Source organism: Saccostrea echinata, unplaced genomic scaffold (genome assembly GCF_033153115.1).
Source record: "Saccostrea echinata isolate AGI-Se365-2 ecotype Australia unplaced genomic scaffold, CSIRO_AGI_Sech_v1 ptg000001l, whole genome shotgun sequence".
NCBI lineage: Eukaryota > Metazoa > Mollusca > Bivalvia > Ostreida > Ostreidae > Saccostrea > Saccostrea echinata.
This window is the reverse complement of record NW_026889750.1, coordinates 24,823,500-24,848,126: the sequence shown is the minus strand read 5'-3', so window position 1 is coordinate 24,848,126 and position 24,627 is coordinate 24,823,500. Positions and strand designations below refer to the sequence as shown.

Sequence of the window (24,627 nt, the reverse complement as noted above, 5' to 3'; positions counted from 1 at the left end):
CGAAAAACCTTGTTATCGCTACTCCTCTGAAACCGTAAACCGCAGAGACACGAAACCTTCACTAATGTATTCAGTGTCTTTAGACACAACTTCAATCTATTCAGTGCGAAAGTATCCGATGACCCCTTATATGAGTTATCACCCTTTAACGTCTTTGCGCTTACTAATAAACCTTATAACTTTAAAGCTAAAAGTGGTAGAAGCATGGGGTTAATTGTAATGTGACCCTTGGCCTTTGACCTTGAATATTTGTTCAAGGTCAAAGGTCAAGGTCATTTCAAAATTTTAAAATTTTCATTTTTTCCATCTCTCAAGCCATTTCTGGTTTCTTTTGTATAAAAATAAAGAGTAGAGAGTTAAATATGAAGAATATATGAAATTTAAAGGTGGAAAGACCTCTAATTGTTCGAGAACAATTAGTCTACTAGTTATTATTATTATTATTTTTCTTCCCGGACTTTTGAAACCGCAAGACTTATCGAAAAACTTTATAGTTCATGACACTGGATATTAAAAGTTATTCCGAAAAACGACCCCCCGTGTTTGACCTATGACCTCTTACAAAGTTATTGCCCCTTTCGCAAGAACAGCTTGTTATCGCTACTCCTTCGAAACCGTAAACCGTAGAGATACAGAACTTTCCCCAATGTCTTTGACTACTTGAGAGGACCTTTCAATCTATTCATTGCGAAATGATTTGTCGATCCCTTCAATGAGTTATTGCCCCTGAAAGTTTATGAAGTTTACGTATAATGAAAAATTTTCAAAACGATTAGTCGTAGAGACATGGAACCAACTGCATTAGAATCTTTGACCTCAGACCTTAAAATTTTTGTCAAGGTCAAAGGTCAAGGTCATTCAAAACATGAGAAATTAAGCTCTTTTTATATCTCTTTTGTCTTTCAACCTATACTATATATCTTTACATCTTTGATATGTCCTCTTAAAACTATTTCACAGATTTTATACATGTCCTCTAAGATTAACCCCTTTAAAAGTTATTGCCCCTTTCACTAAAAACCTTGTTATCGCTACTCCTTCGAAACCGTAAACTGTACAGACACCAAAACCTTCACTAATGTCTTAAGGGTCTTTAGACACAACTTCAATCTATTCAGTGTGAAAGGATCTGATGATCCCTTATATGAGTTATCGCCCTTTAACGTCTTTGCGATTATTATTAATCCTTATAACTTTAAAACTAAAAGTCGTAGAAGCATGGGGTCAAGTGCAATGTGACCCTTGACCTTTCACCTTTAATATTTGTTTAAGGTCAAAGGTCAAGGTCATTTCAAAATTTTTTAAATTTTCATTTTTTCTATTCTTTCAAGCCATTTATGGATTCTTTTTGTATAGAAATTAACTTTAGAGAGTAAAATATGAAAAATATTTGAAATTGAAAGAAGGTGGAAAGACCTCTAATTGTTCGAGAACAATTAGTCTACTAGTTATTATTATTATTCTTCTTCTTCTTATTATTATTTTTCTTCCGCTGATTTTTTGTTTCGACATTTATCGAAAAGATTTTTTGTTCATCGTAAAGGTCAGAAAAAGTTATGAACAAATTTGACCCAACGCGTATAACCTATGACCTCTTTCGCAGTTATTGCCCCTTTCGCTAGAAACCTTGTTATCGCTACTCCTCCAAAACCGTAAACCGTAGAGTTACGAAACCTTCACCAATGTCTTCGACTAATTGAGAAGACTCTTCAATCTATTCATTACAAAAGGATTCGTTGAGCCCTTTTATGAGTTATTGCCCCTGAAAGTTTTTGAAGTTTACAAATAATGAAAAATTTTCAAAACGATAAGTCGTAGAGACATGAAACTAACTGCATTAGATTCCTTAACCCTAGACCTTGAAGTTTATGTCAAGGTCAAAGGTCAAGGTCATTCCAAATATGAGAAATAAAGCTCTTTTTATAGCTCTTTTGTCTTTCAACATATACAGTATATCTTTGCATCTTTAATATGTACTTTTAAAACTATTTCAAAGATTTCAACTTTGTCCCCTTAGCTTAACCCTTTTAAAAGTTATTGCCCCTTGTGCGAAAAACCTTGTTATCGCTACTCCTCTGAAACCGTAAACCGCAGAGACACGAAACCTTCACAAATGTATTCAGTGTCTTTAGACACAACTTCAATCTATTCAGTGCGAAAGTATCCGGTGATCCCTTATATGAGTTATCGCCCTTTAACGTCTTTGCGCTTTCTAGTAAGCCTTATAACTTCAAAACTAAAAGTGGTAGAAGCATGGGGTTAATTGCAATGTGACCCTTGACCTTTGACCTTGAATATATGTTCAAGGTCAAAGGTGAAGGTCATTTAAAAATTTTAAAAATTTTCATTTTTTCCATCTCTCAAGCCATTTCTGGTTTCTTTTGTAAAAAAAATAAACAGTAAAGAGTTAAATGTAAAGAATATATGAAATTTAAAGGTGGAAAGACCTCTAATTGTTCGAGAACAATTAGTCTACTAGTTATTATTAGGTCTTTCCACCTTTCTGTGGAAAGACCTATTGAAATTGTTCTGTTTATTATTATTATTATTATTATTTTTCCGCCGAATGGTTTTTTGTTTCAAAAGATATCGAAAAGATTCATGGTCCATAAGAATGTACTTTGTAAAAGATTTTTGCAGTTGACCCTGCGTATATGAACTTTGACCCCTTAAGGAGTTACAACCCCTTTCGCAATAAAACCTTGTTATCGCTACTCCTTCGAAACCATAAACCATAGAGGTACGGAACCTTCACCAATGTCTTCGACTACTTGAGGGGACTCTTCAATCTTTTCATTGCGAAAGTATTCGTGGACCCCTTTTATGAGTTATTGCCCCTGAAAGTTTTTGATGTTTACAAATAATTAAAAATTTTCAAAACGATAAGTCGTAGAGACATCGGACCAACTGCATAAGATTCATTGACCTTTGACCTTAAAATATATGCAAAGGTCAAAGGTCAAGGTCATTCAAAATATGAGAAATTAAGCTCTTTTTATATCTCTTTTGTCTTTCAACATATACTATCTGTCTTTGCATCATTAATATGTCCTCTTAAAACTGTTTCAAAGATTTCATACTTGTCCCCTAAGATTTACCCCTATAAAAGTTATTGCCCCTTTTACTGAAAACCTTGTTATCGCTACTCCTCCGAAACCGTAAACTGTAGAGGCACAAAACCTTCACTAATGTCTTCAGGGTCTTTAGACACAACTTCAATCTATTCAGTGTGAAAGTATCCGATGACCCCTTATATGAGTTATCACCCTTTAACGTCTTTTCGCTTACTATTAAACCTTATAACTTTAAAACTAAAAGTCGTAGAAGCATGGGGTAAAGTTCAATGTGACCCTTGACTTTTGACCTTCAATATGTGGTAAAGGTCAAAGGTCAAGGTCATTTCAAAATTTTGAAAATTTTCATTTTTTTCTATCTTTCAAGCCATTTATGGATTCTTTTTGTATAAAAATTAACTTTAGACAGTAAAATATGAAAAATATATGAAATTTAAAGAAGGTGGAAAGACCTCTAATTGTTCGAGAACAATTAGTCTACTAGTTATTATTATTCTTCTTCCGCTGATTTTTTGTTTCGATGTTTATCGAAAAGATTATTCGTTGAACGTAAAGGTCATAAAAAGTTAGGAACAAATTTGACCCAACGCGTATAACCTATGACCTCTTTCGCAGTTATTGCCCCTTTCGCTAGAAACCTTGTTATCGCTACTCCTCTGAAACCGTAAACCGTAGAGGTACGAAACCTTCACCAATGTCTTCGACTAATTGAGGAGACTCTTCAATCTATTCATTACGAAAGGATTCATTGAGCCCTTTTATGAGTTATCGCCCCTGAAAGTTTTTGAAGTTTACAATTAATGAAAAATTTTCAAAACGATAAGTCGTAGAGACATGAAACTAACTGCATTAGATTCCTTAACCCTAGACCTTGAAGTTTATGTCAAGGTCAAAGGTCAAGGTCATTCCAAATAAGAGAAATAAAGCTCTTTTTATAGCTCTTTTGTCTTTCAACATATACAGTATATCTTTGCATCTTTAATATGTACTTTTAAAACTATTTCAAAGATTTCAATCTTGTCCCCTTAGCTTAACCCTTTTAAAAGTTATTTCCCCTTGTGCAAAAAACCTTGTTATCGCTACTCCTCTGAAACCGTAAACCACAGAGACACGAAACCTTCACTAATGTATTCAGTGTCTTTAAACACAACTTCAATCTATTCAGTGCGAAAGTATCCGATGACCCCTTATATGAGTTATCGCCCTTTAACGTCTTTGCGCTTACTAGTAAACCTTATAACTTTAAAGCTAAAAGTCGTAGAAGCATGGGGTTAATTGTAATGTGACCCTTGGCCTTTGACCTTGAATATTTGTTCAAGGTCAAATGTCAAGGTCATTTCAAAATTTTTAAATTTTCATTTTTTCCATCTCTCAAGCCATTTCTGGTTTCTTTTGTATAAAAATAAAGAGTAGAGAGTTAAATATGAAGAATATATGAAATTTAAAGGTGGAAAGACCTCTAAATGTTCGAGAACAATTAGTCTACTAGTTATTTTTTATTATTTTTCCGCCGTGTGATTTTGAGTTTCAAGATCTATCGAAAAGATTTATACTTCATATGAATGTACTCCGTAAAAGATTTTTGCAGTTGACCCTGCGTATATGAACTTTGACCCCTCAAAGAGTTATGAACCCTTTCGCAATAAAAGCTTGTTATCGCTACTCCTCTGAAACCGTAAACCCTAGAGTTACGAAACCTTCACCGATGTCTTCGACTACTTGAGAAGACTTTTCAATCTTTCATTGTGAAATGATAGTTGGAGCACAATGATGAGTTATTGCCCCCTGAAAGTTTTTGTTCTTTTACGTATAATGAAACCGATTAATCGTAGAGACACGAAACCAACTGCATTGGATTCTTCATCATCTGACCTTCAAAATCTGTTCAAGGTCAAAGGTCAAGGTCACTCTAAATATGAGAAATATAGCTCTTTTTATATCTCTTTTGTCTTACAACATATATTACATAACATTAAATACATCATATGTCCTTTTAAAACTATTTTCAGATTTCACTTTTCAACCCCTAAAGCCTGACGCATTAAAAAGTTCTGGCCCCTTGTGCGAAAAACCTTGTTATCGCTACTCCTCCGAAACCATTGACCGTAGAGATGCGAATCCTTCGACAGCGTCTTCGACTACTTTAGGGACTTTGACCTTGAAATTTAGGTCAAGGTCAAAGGTCAAGGTCATTCAAAACATGAAAAAGTCAGTGCTTTTGATGTCTCTTTCATCTTATTAGGGCTTTCCACCTTTCTGTGGAAATTAGGGCTTTCCACCTTTCTGTGGAAAGTCCTATTGAAATTGTTCTGTTTATTATTATTATTATTTTTCCGCCGCGTGTTTTTGAGTTTCAAGATTTATCGAAAAGATTCATGGTCCATAAGAATGTACTTGGTAAAAGATTTTTGCAGTTGACCCTGCGTATATGAACTTTGAACCCTCGAGGAGTTATAACCCCTTTCGCAATAAATCCTTGTTATCGCTACTCCTCCGAAACCGTAAACCCTAGAGTTACGAAACCTTCACCGATGTCTTCGACTACTTAAGAATACTTTTCAATCTTGGTATTGCGAAATGATAGATCGAGCACTTTGAAGAGTAATTGCCCCCTGAAAGTTTTTGTTCTTTATGTATAATGAAAAAAATTTAAACGATTAATCGTAGAGACACGAAACCAACTGCATTGGATTCTTCATCATTTGACCTTCAAAATCTGTTCAAGGTCAAAGGTCAAGGTCACTCTAAATATGAGAAATATAGCTCTTTTAAAATCTCTTTTGTCTTACAACATATATTACATAACATTAAATACATCATATGTCCTTTTAAAACTATTTTCAGATTTCACTTTTCAACCCCTAAGCCTGACGCATTAAAAAGTTCTTGCCCCTTGTGCGAAAAACCTTGTTATCGCTACTCCTCCGAAACCATTGACCGTAGAGATGCGAAACCTTCGACAGTGTCTTCGACTACTTTAGAAACTTTGACCTTGAAAATTAGGTCAAGGTCAAAGGTCAAGGTCATCCAAAATACGAGAAATACAGAATATATGAAAGGGGGGGGGTGTTAAACCAATATAAATGTATGAAATAAACTATTCCACGCTTTAATTATCTTGTTTTCTTCTTAAAATGCATGTAGATCATTTTATTTATCATAGCTGCATTTAATATAACCCACATGGAAGCTTGTTTCATTCAGGAATCTTCTTACTGAGCCTGCAACAATCTTAGGATCCGCAGTCAGGTCGCTTTGAGTCCAGTCCATGTTTTCCTATATGACGACCTACATACCATTAGCCTCGAGTCCGATTTATTTCATCGGCACTTTTCTAAGTAGTTTAACTAAATCAGAACATTTAACACCTCAAATTAAACCTTCGAATGCACAGTGCACAAAAATAGAATTACAATATGCACAGTAAAACACATGTCATGCATGCATTGTACTTCCATGGTAACTATGTAAACAAATGCCATCAACACGGAAGCAAAAAGAAAAGAGAGAGAGAGAGAGAAAGGAAGAGAGAAGAAGAGAAAGGAAGAGAGAAGGGGAAAGAGAGAAAAATTGGCCCCTAAATCGCCAAAAAAAAAAAAAAAAAAAAAAAAAAAAACATCTTTTTTTGGAGCTGCGCGAAGACCTTTTGAATTCTACGGAGAAACGAGCCCGACTATAAATCTATAGCAAAAGACGAATTTTTGAGTTTATTTATTTTCTTGTATTTTTCTTCTTCTTTCTTTTGTTCTTTTGAAAGCCAAATGATATGGAAACATGTTTCTCAAAACTATTCAATTCCGATAACTATGTTGTACAACAATTTTTTTAAAATTCCTAAATAGGTAGTTTACTGCATACATCTTCATCCGAATTCGTGGCGTAGTGGTTAGCGCGTCTGCCTTTCAAGCTAAGGGTTCTGAGTTCGATCCCTGCTGGAAGAACTTTTTTTTTTTTTTTTTTTTTTTTTTTTTTTTTTTTTTTTTGGCATTTTTCTTCTTTTTTTACAGCCCAAATTACATGGAAACACTTAAAAAGGTGGAAAGACCTCTAATTGTTCTGTGAACAATTAGTCTACTAGTTTTTTTTGTTTTTTTTTTGGATTTTTTTGCTTTTTTTTTTTTTTTTTGGCATTTTTCTTTTTCTCGGCCTAAACGACACGAAAACACTTAAAAAGGTGGAAAGGCCTCTAATTGTTCTCTGAACAATTAGTTTACTTGTTATTATTTAAGGTATTTCGATATATATGATAAGATATGAATATGAAACTTGCTGAGGTGATAGAGCATCAAATGTAGATATGTTGATCGACCATTATTTTCCATCGTTCGTACTTCCGGTCGCAAACGGAAGTGAATTAAAAAATGTCAAATTTGTAACTTTTTTGTTTTTCAATATTTTTCTCTGGGATTTACAGGGTTAATCGAGAGTCTTCTAAGAGTTCTAAGTATGTTTTTATCATTTTGATTGATGCATTTGTTGCAAAGATATGTAATACAAAGATAGATTACATGATCAGTACGTACTGGTCCCTGCTGACAAAGCAGGTAACAATATTGTCTTTGTTTGTAAGACTCATTATATTAAATGTATTTTAGAGGAACTTGGATTTAATTCTACAAGTGGTAATCCAACTTATACTCATAGTTCCCTTTCTAAGGAAGAACTGTGGCAAATCACAATCACACGGAAATCCTTTTTATCATTTATTATGGCGATTAAAGGCAAATAACAAATCCACAGGGGTTAACAATCACAATACCACATTGGCTAAGATATTCAGAATGTTTTCTGATATATACTTAATCTTTGTTTTCAATCGAATCTCAATCTTTTTCTCAATCTGATCTATGATCACAAAAATTGTCACTTATATACTATGAAGGAAACATCTAGAAATAGAAAGTTCTGTAAAATTCTAGGTCATCATATTCTCACATATTCTAGAGAATTCTTGATTATTCATTCAAGTAACATGTAGAACATTCTAGATTTCACATAATTAAATCAATTCATTAAATTTCTATAAAAGTTCTTGAAATTGCGACTGTTCACAACAAGAACTTCTTCAAAATCATATGTCAGATTTGAATATTTTTAATATTCCAAACAACCAAAATGAATTCGAATTACCATATTTATATTGGATTCCGAAACTTCATAAAAATCCTTACAAACAAAGATACATAGCGGGTTCCAGTATATGTTCAACCAAGCCTCTATCTTTACTCCTCACTAAGATATTAACAGTGGTGAAGGAGAAACTTCAAGAGTACTGTGCAACAATATATTCGAGAAGTGGTGTAAATCAGATGTGGATACTTAAAAATTCCAAGGAACTTTTGGAAAATTTGAAATCACAAGATTTTACCAAAATCAACAGCTTTAAAACTTACGACTTTTCAACTTTATACACAACCATTCCCCACGATAAATTAAAGTCCAGGCTTTTTGATATCATTGACAGCTGCTTTTTCAATAAAAATGGAACTCGTAAATATACTTACCTTGTCATTGGTCATTTGCAAAATTATTTTGTTAAAAAACATTCTGATTGTACACACAAGTACTCTGAAGTTGACATTAAAAAGATGCTTGAGTTTCTTATTGACAATATCTATGTGGTTTTTGGAGACCAGGTCTTCCAACAATCTATTGGAATTCCCATGGGTACCAATTGCGCCCCGTTATTAGCAGACCTTTTTTTGTATTCATATGAAGCAGAATTTGTCCAAAATCTTGTACGTGAAAAGAAGAGAACACTTGCTGTGGTCTTCAACTCGACATTTAGATATATCGACGACGTATTGTCAATTAACAATGGCTATTTCCATTCTTATGTCGATAGGATATGTCCTGGTGAACTTGAGATAAAAGATACCACAGAGTCTGACACATCTGTTTCATATTTGTATATTTTACTTGAAAAAGATGTTAATGGTAATCTAACAACCAAGCTTTATGATAAACGTGATGACTTTAACTTTTCAATCGTCAACTTCCCTTACTTATGCAGCAATATACCTTCATCACCTGCATACGGGGTATATATCTCTCAGTTGATTCGATACGCAAGAGCATGCTCTACGTATGTATAATTTCTAAAACGAGGTAAATTATTGACAAATAAGTTGATGAAACAAGAATATCAGCTGTCTCGTTTTAAAGTCATCATTTCGTAAGTTCTATGGTCGATACAATGGCCTTGTCAGCAAATACAATTTATCATTGAGTCAAATGCTGACTAACGTTTTTCATACTAATTGTTAGGCCATTATTTACACACTGAATTGTCGACGGATTTTTCCGTGATTTCCCGATCATGACAAGGAGCACACGGCAGGTGTGACCGGTCGGCAGGGGATGCTCACTCCTCCATGGCACCTGATCCCACCTCTGATGTTTGGAGGTCCGTGTTTGCTCTGCTCCTATTTTGTATTGTTTAATGGACTTTTGAGCTTGAATACTGTTCGTTAACTCCATATCTTTCATATGACCGATCCAAACTTTCTCGTATTGTTGCGGGTTCGAATCCTGCTGGGGCGGGAGATTGTTTCTCTCTTTTTTCAGTTGTAAATGATATTTTTCTCTGTGAAGACATGTATGATAGTTTTTGCTTATTTTTAAAAGCTTTTTTAACAGAGATTCTACAGAAATCCTTTAATAATCATGATCTATGTTGAAAGACTGTGTTACATAAATGCGAACAAAAAATACCTTCAATAAAGTATGAAATGAAGTGAGGTAGCACAGTGATCTGGAGAAAAGTTCGGTTGGAAGACCACTTGTTGCCCTAGCAACAAGAAACGCATCTTGTTATTATTATTTTTCTTCCTGGGTACTTTTTTGTCCGTGAGTGATCTCCGAAACTATACATCCGATTGAGTTGAAACCTTTTTAGGGTTAATAGGAATGTTATGTAGATTTGCGGAACGAAGGTCATTTTGCGCGCACGTGCATGCACGTGCGTGCGCGTGCAATGAGTAAAATGACAAATATACTTGATATAGCCATAACTTTCATATCTTTTGATGAAATACTTTGATACTCAGAATATAAGGATATATTAATAGTGTAGACAAGATGACATGGTCAGAATGCACATGCATGCACATGCGCGCATGCGCATTGATTGAAAAAACTAATACAATTGATATAGACTTAACTTGTACATTTTTTGATGAATTGCTTTGACACTCAGAATATAAATATATATTAGAAGTGTAGACAAGAGGACTTGATTAGTGCACACATGCATGCACGTGCGTGCACGTGCAATGAGTAAAATGACAAATATACTTGATATAGCCATAACTTTCATATCTTTTGATGAAATGCTTTGATACTCAGGATATCAGGATATATCAATAGTGTAGACAAGATGACATGGTCAGAATGCACATTCATGCACGTGTGCGCATGCGCAATGATTGAAATAACCTATACAAATGATATAGACTTAACTTGTATATTTTTTGATGAATTGCTTTGAAACTCAGAATATAAATATATATTAGAAGTGTAGACAAGATGACATGATCAGCGCGCACATGCATGCATTTGCATGCACGTGCGTGCGCGTGCAATGAGTAAAATGACCAATATACTTGATATAGCTGTAACTTTTATACTTTTTGATGAAATGATTTGATACCCAAATATGTAGATATATTAATAGTGTTGACAAGATGACACGGTCATATTGGACATGCATGCACGTGCGCGCGCGTGCAATGCGAAAAATGACAGATATACTTAATATAGCCGATTTTTTTTATCTTTTAATGAAATTTGAATATAAAGATGTATTGAAAGTGTAGACAAGTTGACATGGTCATTTTGTACATGCATGCCTGTGCGCGCGCATGTAATGCGTAAAAAAAAACCCAATATACTTGATTGCCTTATTCAATGAAGCTTACAGGGAATAAGACACCAAAAGGAAGTTGGGGAGCGTTTGGGGAACATCTGTAACGGTCCCCGTTACAATTAATACTAGTTCCTTTCCATGTGTAAACCAATGCAAAATTGCCACATCATTTATTTATACATCAGTCGATACGTTTCTGATCACTTATTACTTATATACATCACAACTGAACGTTTTGTTTTTCCTCAACTAATTTCAGTGATTGTTTTTGATGCCCGGTGATGAAGCTGCTCTTTGCCAGTTTGTATGAGGATTTAATTTTTATCAGCCAATCAGCTGTGTGAGAGATCTGTGAGAGATATTCAAATGATTGACCATTCATTTGATGATTGTGAAAGCAAACATAACATTGTTGTAACTTTTATTGCATCCCTTCACTTGAATATTAAAATAAATTATAATTATTTTTTTATTCTATAATGTGTTGTTTTATATTAATATATCATGGTTATTGTAAACAAATTTGCATCCAATTTTAGAAATACTTCTCTTAATATGATATTGGACTTGTACTGTATGCAAGGTTACATGTAAATATAGATAGGGGTTCAAAGGAACATTGCTGTCTATGCCAAAAGCATCAAAAATGGAGTGTCATTTAATTTTAACAGGCCCATAGGAAGCAATTTCAGTTTGGGGGGGGGGGCACAGTATTTTCAGTTGAGGGGACACTTTCAACCAAAAATTCCTTGACAAGCAAAAAAAAAAAAAAAAAAGAAAAGGTCATTAAATGTTTTTATTGAGGGGGCACAAGCGTATAGTAGCTCTGTTTTCTATAATAATCTATATATCGGCAAAATTATTGGCGGCACGCCCCCCCCCCCCCCCCCCCCGTTCCTACGGCCATATTTAATGTGTATTTGCTAAATGACCTGAGCATGTGAAAAAAAGGCCGACTGACAGTCTAATGAAAAAAAATTCTTAGTTACTCAAGATGTTTAACATAATGGCAACTGACAATCTGGTGTAAATATCATTCAAAAATGCATGCCTTGGTAGAGTCAGTGCTTTTCAATGTAAAAGTTATCTCAAAAGATCATTTTGCAATCATTTCTCTTGATTTCATCTCTATAATCCACTAGATCTTGATTTCATCTCTATAATCCACTAGATCTTGATTTCATCTCTATAATCCACTAGATCTTGATTTCATCTCTATAATCCACTAGATCTTGATTTCAAAATCACATAAAATGATTGACTGGAAAGTGTATTATATATTTTTTGAGTTTTTACTGAATTTGGATGAAGTGCATTTTGAATATGATGACCAGGGAATTGAAACGAAGTGCAGTTCGTGGATTGGTATTAGAAATGATTCTGGAGGAACAGTAATTATTTTTTTATCTTCCATCACAATATATTTAAATTTTAAAAGCTTCATTCATCCAGAATTACTACTGAATACAGTTTACCCCTAAAATGATCTTTAAAAAAATGTTAAAAATCATCTTGGACACCTATATTTAACTGGTACCGGTACATTAGCTAATTAAGACTATTCTGAATCCTGATAGTGCAAAATCCGTCTTTTATTCAGACAGGTTTTATGTTTATTAACATACATATTGCATCATTTATCAAGTTATCATTCAGAGACTCAGAGTATAGTTATGATACATGTATACTGGTACATCGCACAACTTGAATAACTCTGTCCATTTTGAAGAGAGTAATTTTATCCCCTGTAACATAAGGACATGTCCAGTACTGAGCCTCTTGCATGCATCCTCAGCAAGTCCAACACGAGGCACATTTCTATGTTTCACCATCCTCTTTTGATCTTGTTTTCTCTGTCCTGTTCAGCAAAATGCAGACCAGTCTGTGCAGGCTCAAAGCTGGGATCTAAATTTAATGCTGTCTTCATGTCAGATATTGCTTCATCAAATTTACCTTTAAAAAATCAAAATTGCAACAAATAATATACTGATATACAAGGGAAATACATGTATATTGCATACTCTTAATAAATGTAAGGAAATTGCATGGAAAATACTTATTTAATTGTTGTCCAAGAACCTCAAAGAAATGTAAATGTAGCAAAATGAACCATTAAATTACATCACTGAATATCCAATAACACATGATGTTCAGTTCTCAAAGATCCTTTCATCAAAAGAGTACACTTCTTACTTAATCTATATAAAACGGTTCCTCGGTTGTAGAAAGTTATGCAGGACTTTGGATTAACATTTACACTCTTTGTGTAGTCAGCAATCGCTCCCTCAAAATCGACTTGCCTGTATTTGAGAAATCCTCTGTTATTGTAAGCCAAGGCCAACTTCTCACTCCTACAATAAATCATAAATTTTTGTGTATCAGGAAAATAAAATCATGAATGGAAGTCAGAATGGAAATATTAATGTTACTTCCCACTATACTATTGTCCATATTTTCATATACTTTCCAAGACAATAGCCTAGATCATAGCAGCATAGTACACTGTGCTGACAGAGAAAATTCGAGCTGCTTTCGTAAAACCGTGTTGAATCAAATAATTGGTGTCATTGTCAACTCACAGAAGCTGTTTGTTTGGAGTAGATTCTACTTGATTAATAAAATCTGTATACAGAGCTAACGCCCTGTCATTGTCGGAGTTTGATTCAGATGATTTGGCTTCCATAAATATCCTCTCGGCTTCCTCCATCTTTCATATTTGTTTATCAGCTTATAGCGAGTTATCTTTCTTTTCTTCTTTTTTTGGGGGGTGGGGTGGGGGGTGGGGGTTCTAAGATCTCTTTTTACAAGCATGTAGGGGCCTAGTATCGGGGAGGGACCCGCCCCTTTTTCCCAAACATATAACCGTTTAGTGTTGTAAATGTTCACTGAAAGGCCTGTTGCCCCCTCCCCCAACATTTGGTTGCAGCTAGTATATTAATTTAGTCAGAACATCCCTTGGTGGTGTACGTATTTAAGTAAAAAGTTGGAACCCCCCCCCCCCCACCAAATAGTTTTTTCATTTCTCAAAGATTCCTCAGCTAAATTGTTCAATACCCCCCTTTCTTATTCAAAACGATTCTGCCTAGCTGTTTGAATTTATATGGTTTTGGAAAGATAGGTGTTAGCGCTTAATATTATTTTATGTGATTTTTTTTTCGGGGTGGGGGGTGTTTTTCATAAAGAAAACATACAAATTGTTTTATTTGCAAATGAGATGCTTCAGAGTTTAAAACTTGTCATTGCTAATAAAATAAATATAAATCATAAATATAAATCAGAATTTCTGACCGCTGCTTTTAAAGAAATATAAAGGAACAAATATTTGATTTCTGTTAGGTGTTGGGGGGGGGGGTGCATGGAGGGGGCTGAACGATCTTGGAAATAAAAAAGAAAGTTTTTTCTCTAAGTTTGGACAACCCCTCCCTGTTTTTGATTGTCAAACATTTTTCAGTGAAGACGAAACTAAAAAAAATACCTCTTGTCATCCTAGAAAAAACATATTTTGTCATGTGAAGGCATGATCTGACTGGACAATTCGTTTATTGACCAATTAAGGGCCCTCATGGGGCAAAAAGAAAGTACATTGTTAAAATGTATATAATGATTATGATCATACACACGAAATACAATATACATATATATTAGAGGGAATTAAAAGAATTGCTTGATTGATAGAAAAGACATACAAGTAGGGGAATACCCAAAATATTTTATATGAACATAAGACTTGTTTTATAGGTATATATATTATAGTACATCATATATATATGCATACATTACTAAACCATATACTTGAAAGTATCATACTTTTACATAATTAATAATAATAAAAAACAAATTAAAAAAAATAATACTAATAAAAAAATTACATTCCTAAAATTTATGGTAATGTTTTTTGTAAAAATCTTCCAAGAGAGTTTAGTATATCTAGTTCTTCGCAATTTAGAATCCAGAATAATTTTTGTTTATCAGGCAATTTTGTAAAATGTTTTACTTTAGATGAGATCAGGTTAAATAGGTCTTCTCTTTCCTTTGTAAATTTGACAATCCCCCCACCCCCCTTTCTAGAATCAAATCTGAAAAAATAATCTCTGTCTTCTATGACTTACGTGTCCTTAAAATTATAGGCTAAAACTCATATAAACAATGATAAATATGAATTTCAAACAACATGTATTTGGGAATTGAAATTATTTGTCTTTTGGATCATACAATCACACTCTGCGTTTGAAAACAGCTCAGGTGGATTGAAAATGAATTTCAAACTAGAATTTCAATCCAATGTTTTCTCGGACGTCCGTGCCGAATTCATTGTCTATTACATGTTTTGACTGTAACAGATGGAAAAGACGTAAGCTGTATATTTCCAATTTTGCCAGTTAATGTTCCGCGGTCTTATATTTATACATTCCTCATGCATTTTTCTTACAAAGTGTTTTTAAGGTCTATCAGTTATACTACCAAACTGAGATTATATACTAACCCGAATTTCCTCTAATTTAATACATTTTTAAGGAAGATTCATCGTTCTTTCTATGCTTAATAGTTTTAAAATACTTATATTTAATTTTTTCTTATCCTCATATATTTTGATGATTTCATTAATCGATACAAATTGAAACAAAAATATTGACCGTTAAATATGAGAGTAAAACAGTTTTTCTTGATTTTTTTTCACTCAAATTAATATATAGATTGAAAACTTACAAAGACTAACAAATTTGTAGTTTGTTTGGAAAATTGTATTTATATAATATTATATTATTAACATTTTTGAAGGAATTTATTCAATTTTCAGAATGCAATTTATTACACCATAAATATTGGCTAGCGAGAAAATAACGTCATTTTCAACAGATATGCAGTTACCAAGGGTCCAAGTGATAATTTATGAATAATCATCCAAAACTGAGCAGTTTCGATTTAAGGATTTTTTTAACTATATATACTTCTTTGGTTTACTATATACAATACAGTGTAAAAATCTTGACACTTTGGAGCGAGAAGTTACAGACCAAAATTGATTATTGCAGTTTATTTTCTTTGATGACGTTTTAATGTATGGAGAAACTATGTAGATGTATAATTTTAACAGGCATTTTTTCCACATGGTTTTAAGCAAGATTATAGAGTGAACTTACAGATGATGGTTATTTTAAAACAACTAATGTAAACTAATTCTAAATGACAAATGAGATGACATTAGCTTTTCCATTGTCAACTTTATTTATGTAGAAATATACCACTATCTTCCGCATATGGTGCTTATGTCTCCCATCTTATTGATACGCAAGAGCATGCTCTGAATACAATCAATTTAAACCAAAAGTAGGCTACTGACAAATAAGTTGATGTTACAGGAATTTCAACAACCTCGTTTAAAGTCAGCATTTCGTAAATTATATGGTCGTAACAATGACCTTGTTCTTGATTGCAAATACAATCTATAATTGGGTCGTGCTTTGACTGACATTTTTCATACCAATTGTTAGGCCTTTTTTTAATGCTAAATTTTACTAGGGATTACTCCGTCTACCTGATTAATACACAGAGCTCTTGGTGGATGTGACCGGTCGATAGGGGATGCTTACTCATTGCACCTGATCCCACCTCTGGAACTTCCTGGTGTCCGTGTTTTTGCTCTGTTCACACATTTGTATATCGTTTGCAGGTGTCTTGAGGTCAATCACTGTTCGTTATATTCACCTAGTTTTTTTCTTTACTAAGACTTTTGGTCCTAATCGCAAGTTCGTAAAACAGGACTCGGTCTTTGGGAAACTGTATGGGGAAAAAAATGAAATTAAATCATTAATATATCTTTATTATATCAAGAATTTCCATAATCCTTTAATTAATGGCCCAGTAGTTCTAAAGAACAAGTGACTCCTACTCTTTACACTATTTTATTTTTGGGGTTGGGTCGTCTTACAAAGAAACTTGAATCCCTATGGATTCAAAAAGTCTGATTGACCAGATGGAAAGTAGCTTTTAATCGTCATATCCTAATTTATATAAGTATAATATTTGAATTTTAATTAAGATTTATTTACAGTAATATTACTATTTATTTAATAAAAGAACAAAATGGTTCCGTCATATATTGATTTCAAACATGTAAATATAAGAGTATTGTACATGTATACACATGACTAAATAGTTAATCTGTCCCCTTAGTACATTGAGGACTGATCGACACTAACTCTGTTCAAAAATTCGTTTATCAACCATCTGATAAAGATGTCTAGACAAAATGAAATAATATTTACACGATGAAAATATGTGAATAACCGTTCATGACAATCGCACTTCGATACACAACCCTGTAGCACTTAAATTTTGAAAGTATAGCCTACTTAAAGAACAAAAAGGGGGATATCCTCTTGAACAAATTGTTTATCACATGTTTCAGTATCAACCCCCCTCCCCCCACCCCAAATAAATCTTACAAGGTATTGACTCTATTTAGTACGTACTAGCTGCATGAATTACTGAAGATTGTAAAAAAAATATTTCCATTTTTTTTTCTTTAATTTTCTTGATTTGAACAATAACAGTAACACCCTAACAATCTTCGAGATGTAACTATACGAGATGTAACTATACGAACTAGTGTTCGCCAGTGCGTCCAAAATGATACAACTTTGTTTTGAAATCACATCTGCATAACCAATCTTTCAGGGTAATGATGAAATGCATTTGTAGTATTCTTAAAATTTTATTCAATTAGTAAAGCACACCCTTCGAGTGAAAAAAACCCAGTTACAGTATACACCTATATTCAAATTATTCTTGGAACTGCACCCCCATCCCTTCATTAAAAAAAATCACGAAGATTACCCCCATCCCTTCATTAAAAAATCACGAAGATTACCCCCATCCCCTCATTAAAAAAAATCACGAAGATTAAATGATAAAAGAATTTCAGTCTATTTCTTTTATCTATAGTAATGCATGCACAAATGAAACACATTCTGAATTAAGCAATTCGTTACTAGGATCTTAGATTTTTCCATCCTCATACCAGTGAAAACACTTCTTAATTCTATCGGAAGTTAATTTTATCTTTAGAATTATATTCATCTTCAAGAAATCAATATAACAAAAATCTGAATCCTTGAATATTTTTAGAGAATGTTGAGAATTATTTCAAAATAGAAGAACTAAATATTTCCGAAAGCATTAAAAAACAAACACACTTACAAATCGCATAATCCCTCACAAAAATATTCTCAAAATTTTACGAAGAGGTATCATTTTGAATTTTGATTGCTGAATGAAACCCTTTAGGATGCAGAGCATCTTTTCATTGTTTACGTCTGCATGTGACAACGGAGTCTGTTTATTTATTACATTATCGAGACACTATCTCAAGTAAATAAATAAATTAGTATCTAATATGATTTTTTAAACCATTGAAAATACTCATGACACTGATATGTATCCACACGTAGATAGGTGTGTTTTACAGGTGAAAAACAACATGAAAAAAAGACAAAAAATTGTTCAGTTGTATTGCTAGTTTTTGTTTTTGTTTTAATTAATTAAAAAAAAAATATCTTTTATCTACTTATATATATATATATATATATATATATATATATATATATATATATATATATATATATATATATATATATATATATATATATATATATGCACCCTCCCCCCCCCCCCCCCCACACACACACACACTAGGATATCATTATAAATTGTATAAAAAGACTGATCGACTTTCCTAAAGAATCATATCATATTATGACTAGCTGTATAATCATAACAGACCATTTTGTTTCATGATTTCTTGTACACGTATACCAAATATATCTGTTTAAGGAGAGGCATCACTTTTAACTATTTTAGTATAACATTGTTGTGGTAATTGTTTAATTGTATTATCAGATAAGCCTAGCTGTAATGTTTTTAAAATGAGCTCTACAGGCTTTCGTAAAATAGTACACCTGATGACTGGTCGATTAAAAAAAATAGATAACTATCGATATTCTAAGGTGCAACGGAAGACGAGATATTTTTCAAGAGTGAAACTAGGTGGACCTAAATGTAAGTGCAATGCTTCCATTTTATAGGGTGAACAAGTTTTAAGACATTATAATTATGAAATTCCTTGAATTTAAGTATATATTTTATACATTCTCTATATTTTTTCTCATGAAAACGAAAAAAAGAAGTTATCGAAGAATCCTTAATGAACCAGCTGACGGTTATTCTCAAACATATGCACACCTTTTCTCTCTCTTCCCCTCTACCGTGTCAAGAAATCCACATAGTATTGTAAATTCAATGTGACAAGCCTCAAAGTTTGGCCATCTACCACACAGTAAAAGGGGCGGCTCCCGGAATTTTTGCTGGTGGGGAGGAGGGGAGGGAAATACATTTTTAGAGGCAGGGGGTCTGTGGCCGCGTGGAGGCTTACAGTAGGTCCAGAGCAAAGCCCTGATTGAGGTCAGGGTCGACGCACCTGAAAGCTCCTGAATTTTAGAGATTTAAACTTAAATGTAACCTTAGTCAAAATTAATCTCCTTTGATGTAGTAACGAAAGGGTGGCAAATCCATGCATTTTGTCATAAATTATCAAATTATGCAAAATTTTTGTTTGTCCAGCTCATTTTTTTTCTTCATATAGAGGTGATTGAGCTGTCTTAAATTGAGTTCCCATTTCCCACCTCATCGTGTGTGAAGACGCCCATCTATTTTTCTTAATTTTTATAAGAATCAATAGACTTGTCTATAGATACTTTACGGAAATTTTAGCAAAATCATTATCTAAAAAGAAAGATTTTTGAGTCCGAAAGACTTTGCTGTACAAATAATGGAAGTGTATTAGGGGAAAAAAAACAATCAAGAAAATTATTTTCCAATTGAGGGGTCAGAAGGCAAGGATGGCCTCCTGAATTTGTGCTCACGGTAAAACAGCAATTATATCGAAGCATTTTTACCCTCTACTATAGCAAGTGGCCAGAGTGTATTTTAACAACGCGGTTGTCAAGTGCTGCAGTTACCGTACTTCTGCTTCGTTGCTGACTCATAATAGCGCCCATCTACTGAAGAAAAACTAATTTATACGCGGAATCTAAGGATTTTATAGTATAGGGGTCCAACAAATTATAATTAGTAGTATTATCATCATTTACAGATTTAAACGAGGAGCGCCACAACGTTTTAAGGTACATGTACATCATATGGAGAAATGGTGTCCATTTTTCTAATTTACATAACAGCCATATTGAATAAATATGGCAGATTTATGTTCAATGTATTAAATAAGAAAAAAAAGACCAGGACACGGCAAATCGGATCATCCCCTCGAAAAAAAGCAAATTGGTCTCGATAAAAATTATTATTTGCGTAACTTCCGTAACGCACCCCCCCCCCCACCCACCAACCCCACACACACAAGCGCCTATTCTACGGATACCTGTCGAAAATGATAAATAATATTTGGGATATGTAATTGGGATACAAATGCATGCCTCGATCATGCAAATAATGAACCACTTCATGTGGACGTTAAAATAAATACAAAGGAAGGATCCAGAAAATTTTATGTACTTGTTTCAAAGGGGTAAGTGGGGTTGGAAGGATAAAAATATTTTAAAAAATCAGTTTTACATAAGGAAGAGTCCATTTCCAAGGGAATTTGTGGGGGAGGGGAGGATTCAGCTTAAATTTCTAAGTGAATTTGATAGAAAAGTGAGAGAAACTTGTAATATGCTCTTGAAAATCTGTTTTTTTTGTCATTTAAGGTGTAAAGAATGGACGAAGAACGCAAAGACACGAATGTTAATCAAGATATAGACGAATTGCTCAAAATAGTTAGCAACATATGCATGATCATGGGGAAAGCATTCCAGAGTTGAAAGAGTCTCTAAAGATTTTGAAAACCATCAAAGAAAAAGTTAAGAACCTGCACACTCTATCTATAGTTCATCTTAAAGACCTAAATATCCCATGGATAAAAATTGGTGCAGGAATTTTGGATGCGTATTTAAAACAACATGGAAAAGATCTTCCCCTGTGGCGATAAAGGTTTTGAAAAAGCAAGCAGAAAACCAAGTTTATGAATATAAGCTTTTACGTTATCTTAGCCACGAAAATATCATTGCATATAGAGGAATGGGATACATCAAATCAAGGGAGGAACTGGAAAAGTGTTTGATGGAAGAAAGTGAAGAGGATGACATGAGGGATTTGTTTCAGGAACCAGCCAGTAAATGCATGTTTTTTGTTATGGAAATCATCCCAGCAAACCTGTTCCAATACATCGTGCAACAAGAGAGCCACGAGAAACAGGGGTTGTCTCTCAAAAAGGCTTGGGAGATTGGAAAGCAGATCGCCAGCGCACTTAGCTACTTACATTCAGAAGGAATTGTACACAGAGACTTGAAGCCAGACAACATCTTGATTCAGGGATATGTCAATAAATTCATTATCAAAATTGCAGATTTCGGCTTAGCATGGCAGGACGACCAAATTAACAAACAACAGAAAAATTACGGATCAGTGATGTCTAACAGTGATACAAATTCTACGGAAAGTGACTAAAAATTACATGTAAGGTGGGAACCACCAGAATTTCGATCATCTCAAGAGAAAGATAAGATTCACCATGATCTGATTGCTTTCAAAAGAGGCGATGTTTACTGTTTCGGTCTCGTGATGCTCTTCACCATTTCTGGCCTGAAACCGTTTGCTGACTTTTCGACAAGTTGCTTAGTAGATCAAAAAACTACACCACCAGATCCAAAGAAATACATAAACGATCCCAAAGACTTGGTAGGAAAATCCATCAAAGAATGCTTGAACGAGACACCGGAAAAAAGACCAGATGCTGAAGATGTGATAAAAAAATTTTACGATGGAACTAACCCGTATTACTCAGAAGCAGATGAAAAAGAACTCTTTTCTTGTGGATTCATGGATAAGACTGACATTTTTGTGGCAGATTCTTGCACTGAAGAAGATGCCAACCAGATCGGATATTTCAAATCTGGAAAGCGCCCATGTGGATATAAACACGAAGACTTGAACTGTCTAATCAAAGTAAGGGATCCCCCCTTTAGGGATATATTTAAAAACTGGGACAAAGAAGAAAAATATACAGAAAATTATCATAAATTTAAAAGGCAAGCAAATAAAAAAATTATCGATAACAACCCCACAGTAGCATTGAAACGTCTAGCATTTTCGCGTCCCGACGAGGAAGGGGAGCGCCAGAGAGTCGAGCTGTTTTTTAAATAGTCGGAATATATTCATCACAGAGCTATGAGAGACATCTGGATGAGCCTGAACGATCAGGAAAAGCGGGAAATCCTTCCAAACAAGTCAGATGTTAATCCCTTCTTCAGCAATACGTTTGGACTACATGTGGCCATTATGACGAACGAAGGTTTAGGAAAACCTCAATATTTTGTTTTTCCCCAGCGAGCAAAGGGCACAGGGATGTCTGCCCCGGGAGTTTTTACGTGCGGAGCTGTTGAAAGTGCATCTACCCCGGATATCCAGGAAAGACACGAAGAGAAGAAAGCAGAAGAAAAAGAAGATAAAGACGAAAGAGATGAGGAAAACAAAGAAAAAGAAGACAAGGACAAAGATGAAGGTGTGTCAAATAGAGTGAATCTGGTCAACACAGCGATTCGTGGTCTGCGCGAAGAACTTGGTCTCGAACTGACTGATTCAGAAGCAGAGGCAGTCTGCTTGACCACAATTTATCTAAAAACCGATACCCACGAATAGGGACTTTGTGGATTCGTAGACCTAACAGATGAAAGAATTAAGCCAAAGAATCGTATAAATGCAGATAATTTAAAAGACCGTTTTTCTGGTGGTCCCAAAGACAAATTCGAGCACCAAGCTATACGATTTGTTAAGTTTACGTTAGAAAACATGGTGGATTTTGTTTTTGAAAACCATGATAATTTTGCCAGTTCAGCTAAACTTGTTGTCGTGAAGGTTCTGCAAGCATATTTCGGATGGTCAAGGGTGCAGAGAGAATTTGAATCTAGAAAAGTTACTTAGCACTAGAAATGGGGAGTACATTTTTCAGATGTTGCTAGATAAAGAGACTGTGAACAAGTATTTTGAAGTTTGATAATTCACATTTTATTAATTCCTGTTTGAAATAGCTATGTGAAAAATAATTTTTAAGGAGCAAAAGCAGTACAAGTATTTGTATTTTGTGTTGGTGGTTACTAGGGGATGGGTGTCAGCAAGAAATTATTTGAAGCTGTGAGCTATATTGGCACTCAATGCTCCTAGATTTTCTCTTTTTTTTTTAGGAACAATACTGGTAACATAATTAGATTAACGTCCATATATGCAAAGTCCCTCCCAAAATAATTATAGGTACTAGTAACTATAGTTAATCATATCTAATACTTTGATTGACTATGAAACTTTACTCTATTTTTTTTTTTTTTTTTGTTAAAGATTTGGAGCCCTAGTATTTCTTAAATTATATATCAATGATGTAATTTTTGGAAATAATATGTGAAAAATAATGGTTATAATTCCTTTTAATATAAGAAAATTGCATAAAGGAATTTAAGAAAAAGACAATTTGAAAATCATAGCAAAAAAATATGATTCACTATCAGAGTAAAAACTTTGATACAATAGTATACTGTAAGCGTACTATTTTCCACGTGGTCATATTTCCGAGGAATCACCATTTCTGTTCAATCCGCTAGTGGAAAATGACGCGAATTCTTGGATTGCCTCTTTATGTCTTTAATGCACTTAAAGTGACAAATTTGTATCCGCGTACATAATGTAAATTAAATTATAGTATTTTTTGTTCGGAGGTTGTCCGATTTACTTTTCATATCGATGTCCCCTGAAACTTCGTATGTGTCAATTTAAGGGGAAAATAGCATTAATTTTTATTATACAGTTGTTTATTGAAAAAAAAATTGAATTTGCATCTAAGACGATTATTGGGTCGAAATCCCGAAAACTTTTTCTCGGTAAACATATATTTGTCAACAACCACTTTTGTAAATAATGGTATATTTTTTTAGTATTATCTATGTCTTTTTAATTTTGAGATATGGTTGTCCAGTTTGCAGGACGATGAAGAGAGAGGCCCACAGAAAATCTCATGGGTTAATCTTTTCTTAATAATTCGTTATTTTATGAAAAGGAAAATCCTGTTTTTGTTTGTTTTGAACATATTTTATTGACGATATGTCAAAGGGATTGGACACAAGTTCCCAAAACGTAATTAGTCCTCTTCCCTGTCTGATTGCTTTTTTATGTGAATATGGCGAAAGTTTTTCCGATTTTAATGAAAAGACTGTTCATATTTGCTGAATTTACTGTTTTTATTTTGTGCTAACGAGATAGATGAACGATCTTACTTGTCCTTTGTTTAAAATACTTTTTCGTCTGTATAATAGTTGAGCAAAATTAAGGATCAGAGTAATTTAACAAAATATTCATGATGTGAAAGTACCATGTATTAAACTTTGAAAAAATTAAATCCCACTTCTTTAATGTTACAATCTGCCAAATATCTTACATGTATGTTTAAATGATTTACTGGCAAAAACATTCCTCAGCTTCAAAGCATAGAAGAGTTAAAATTGCACGTCTGCCCATTGCATGTAGTATTCCAGCAAACATGGTTCGCGTTGTGAGTTTCTCTGTTGTTTCATTCGCACTATTATTGAC

General features: G+C 33.8%; 1 protein-coding gene and 1 pseudogene across 1 annotated transcript; one reads left to right on the top strand and one right to left on the bottom strand.

Moving 5' to 3' along the window:
- Positions 1 to 12,509: 12,509 nt before the first annotated feature.
- LOC133204546 (tetratricopeptide repeat protein 32-like) lies at positions 12,510 to 13,648 on the bottom strand. The gene is made up of 3 exons (XM_061340333.1): positions 13,521 to 13,648; positions 13,135 to 13,292; positions 12,510 to 12,894 (listed from the first exon to the last, which is right to left on the bottom strand). The coding sequence occupies exons 1-3, from the start codon at positions 13,646 to 13,648 to the stop codon at positions 12,767 to 12,769; spliced, it is 414 nt and encodes a 137-aa protein (XP_061196317.1). The 3' UTR covers positions 12,510 to 12,766.
- Positions 13,649 to 20,711: 7,063 nt separating this feature from the next.
- Positions 20,712 to 22,981, top strand: LOC133187730 (uncharacterized; annotated as a pseudogene).
- Positions 22,982 to 24,627: the final 1,646 nt, after the last annotated feature.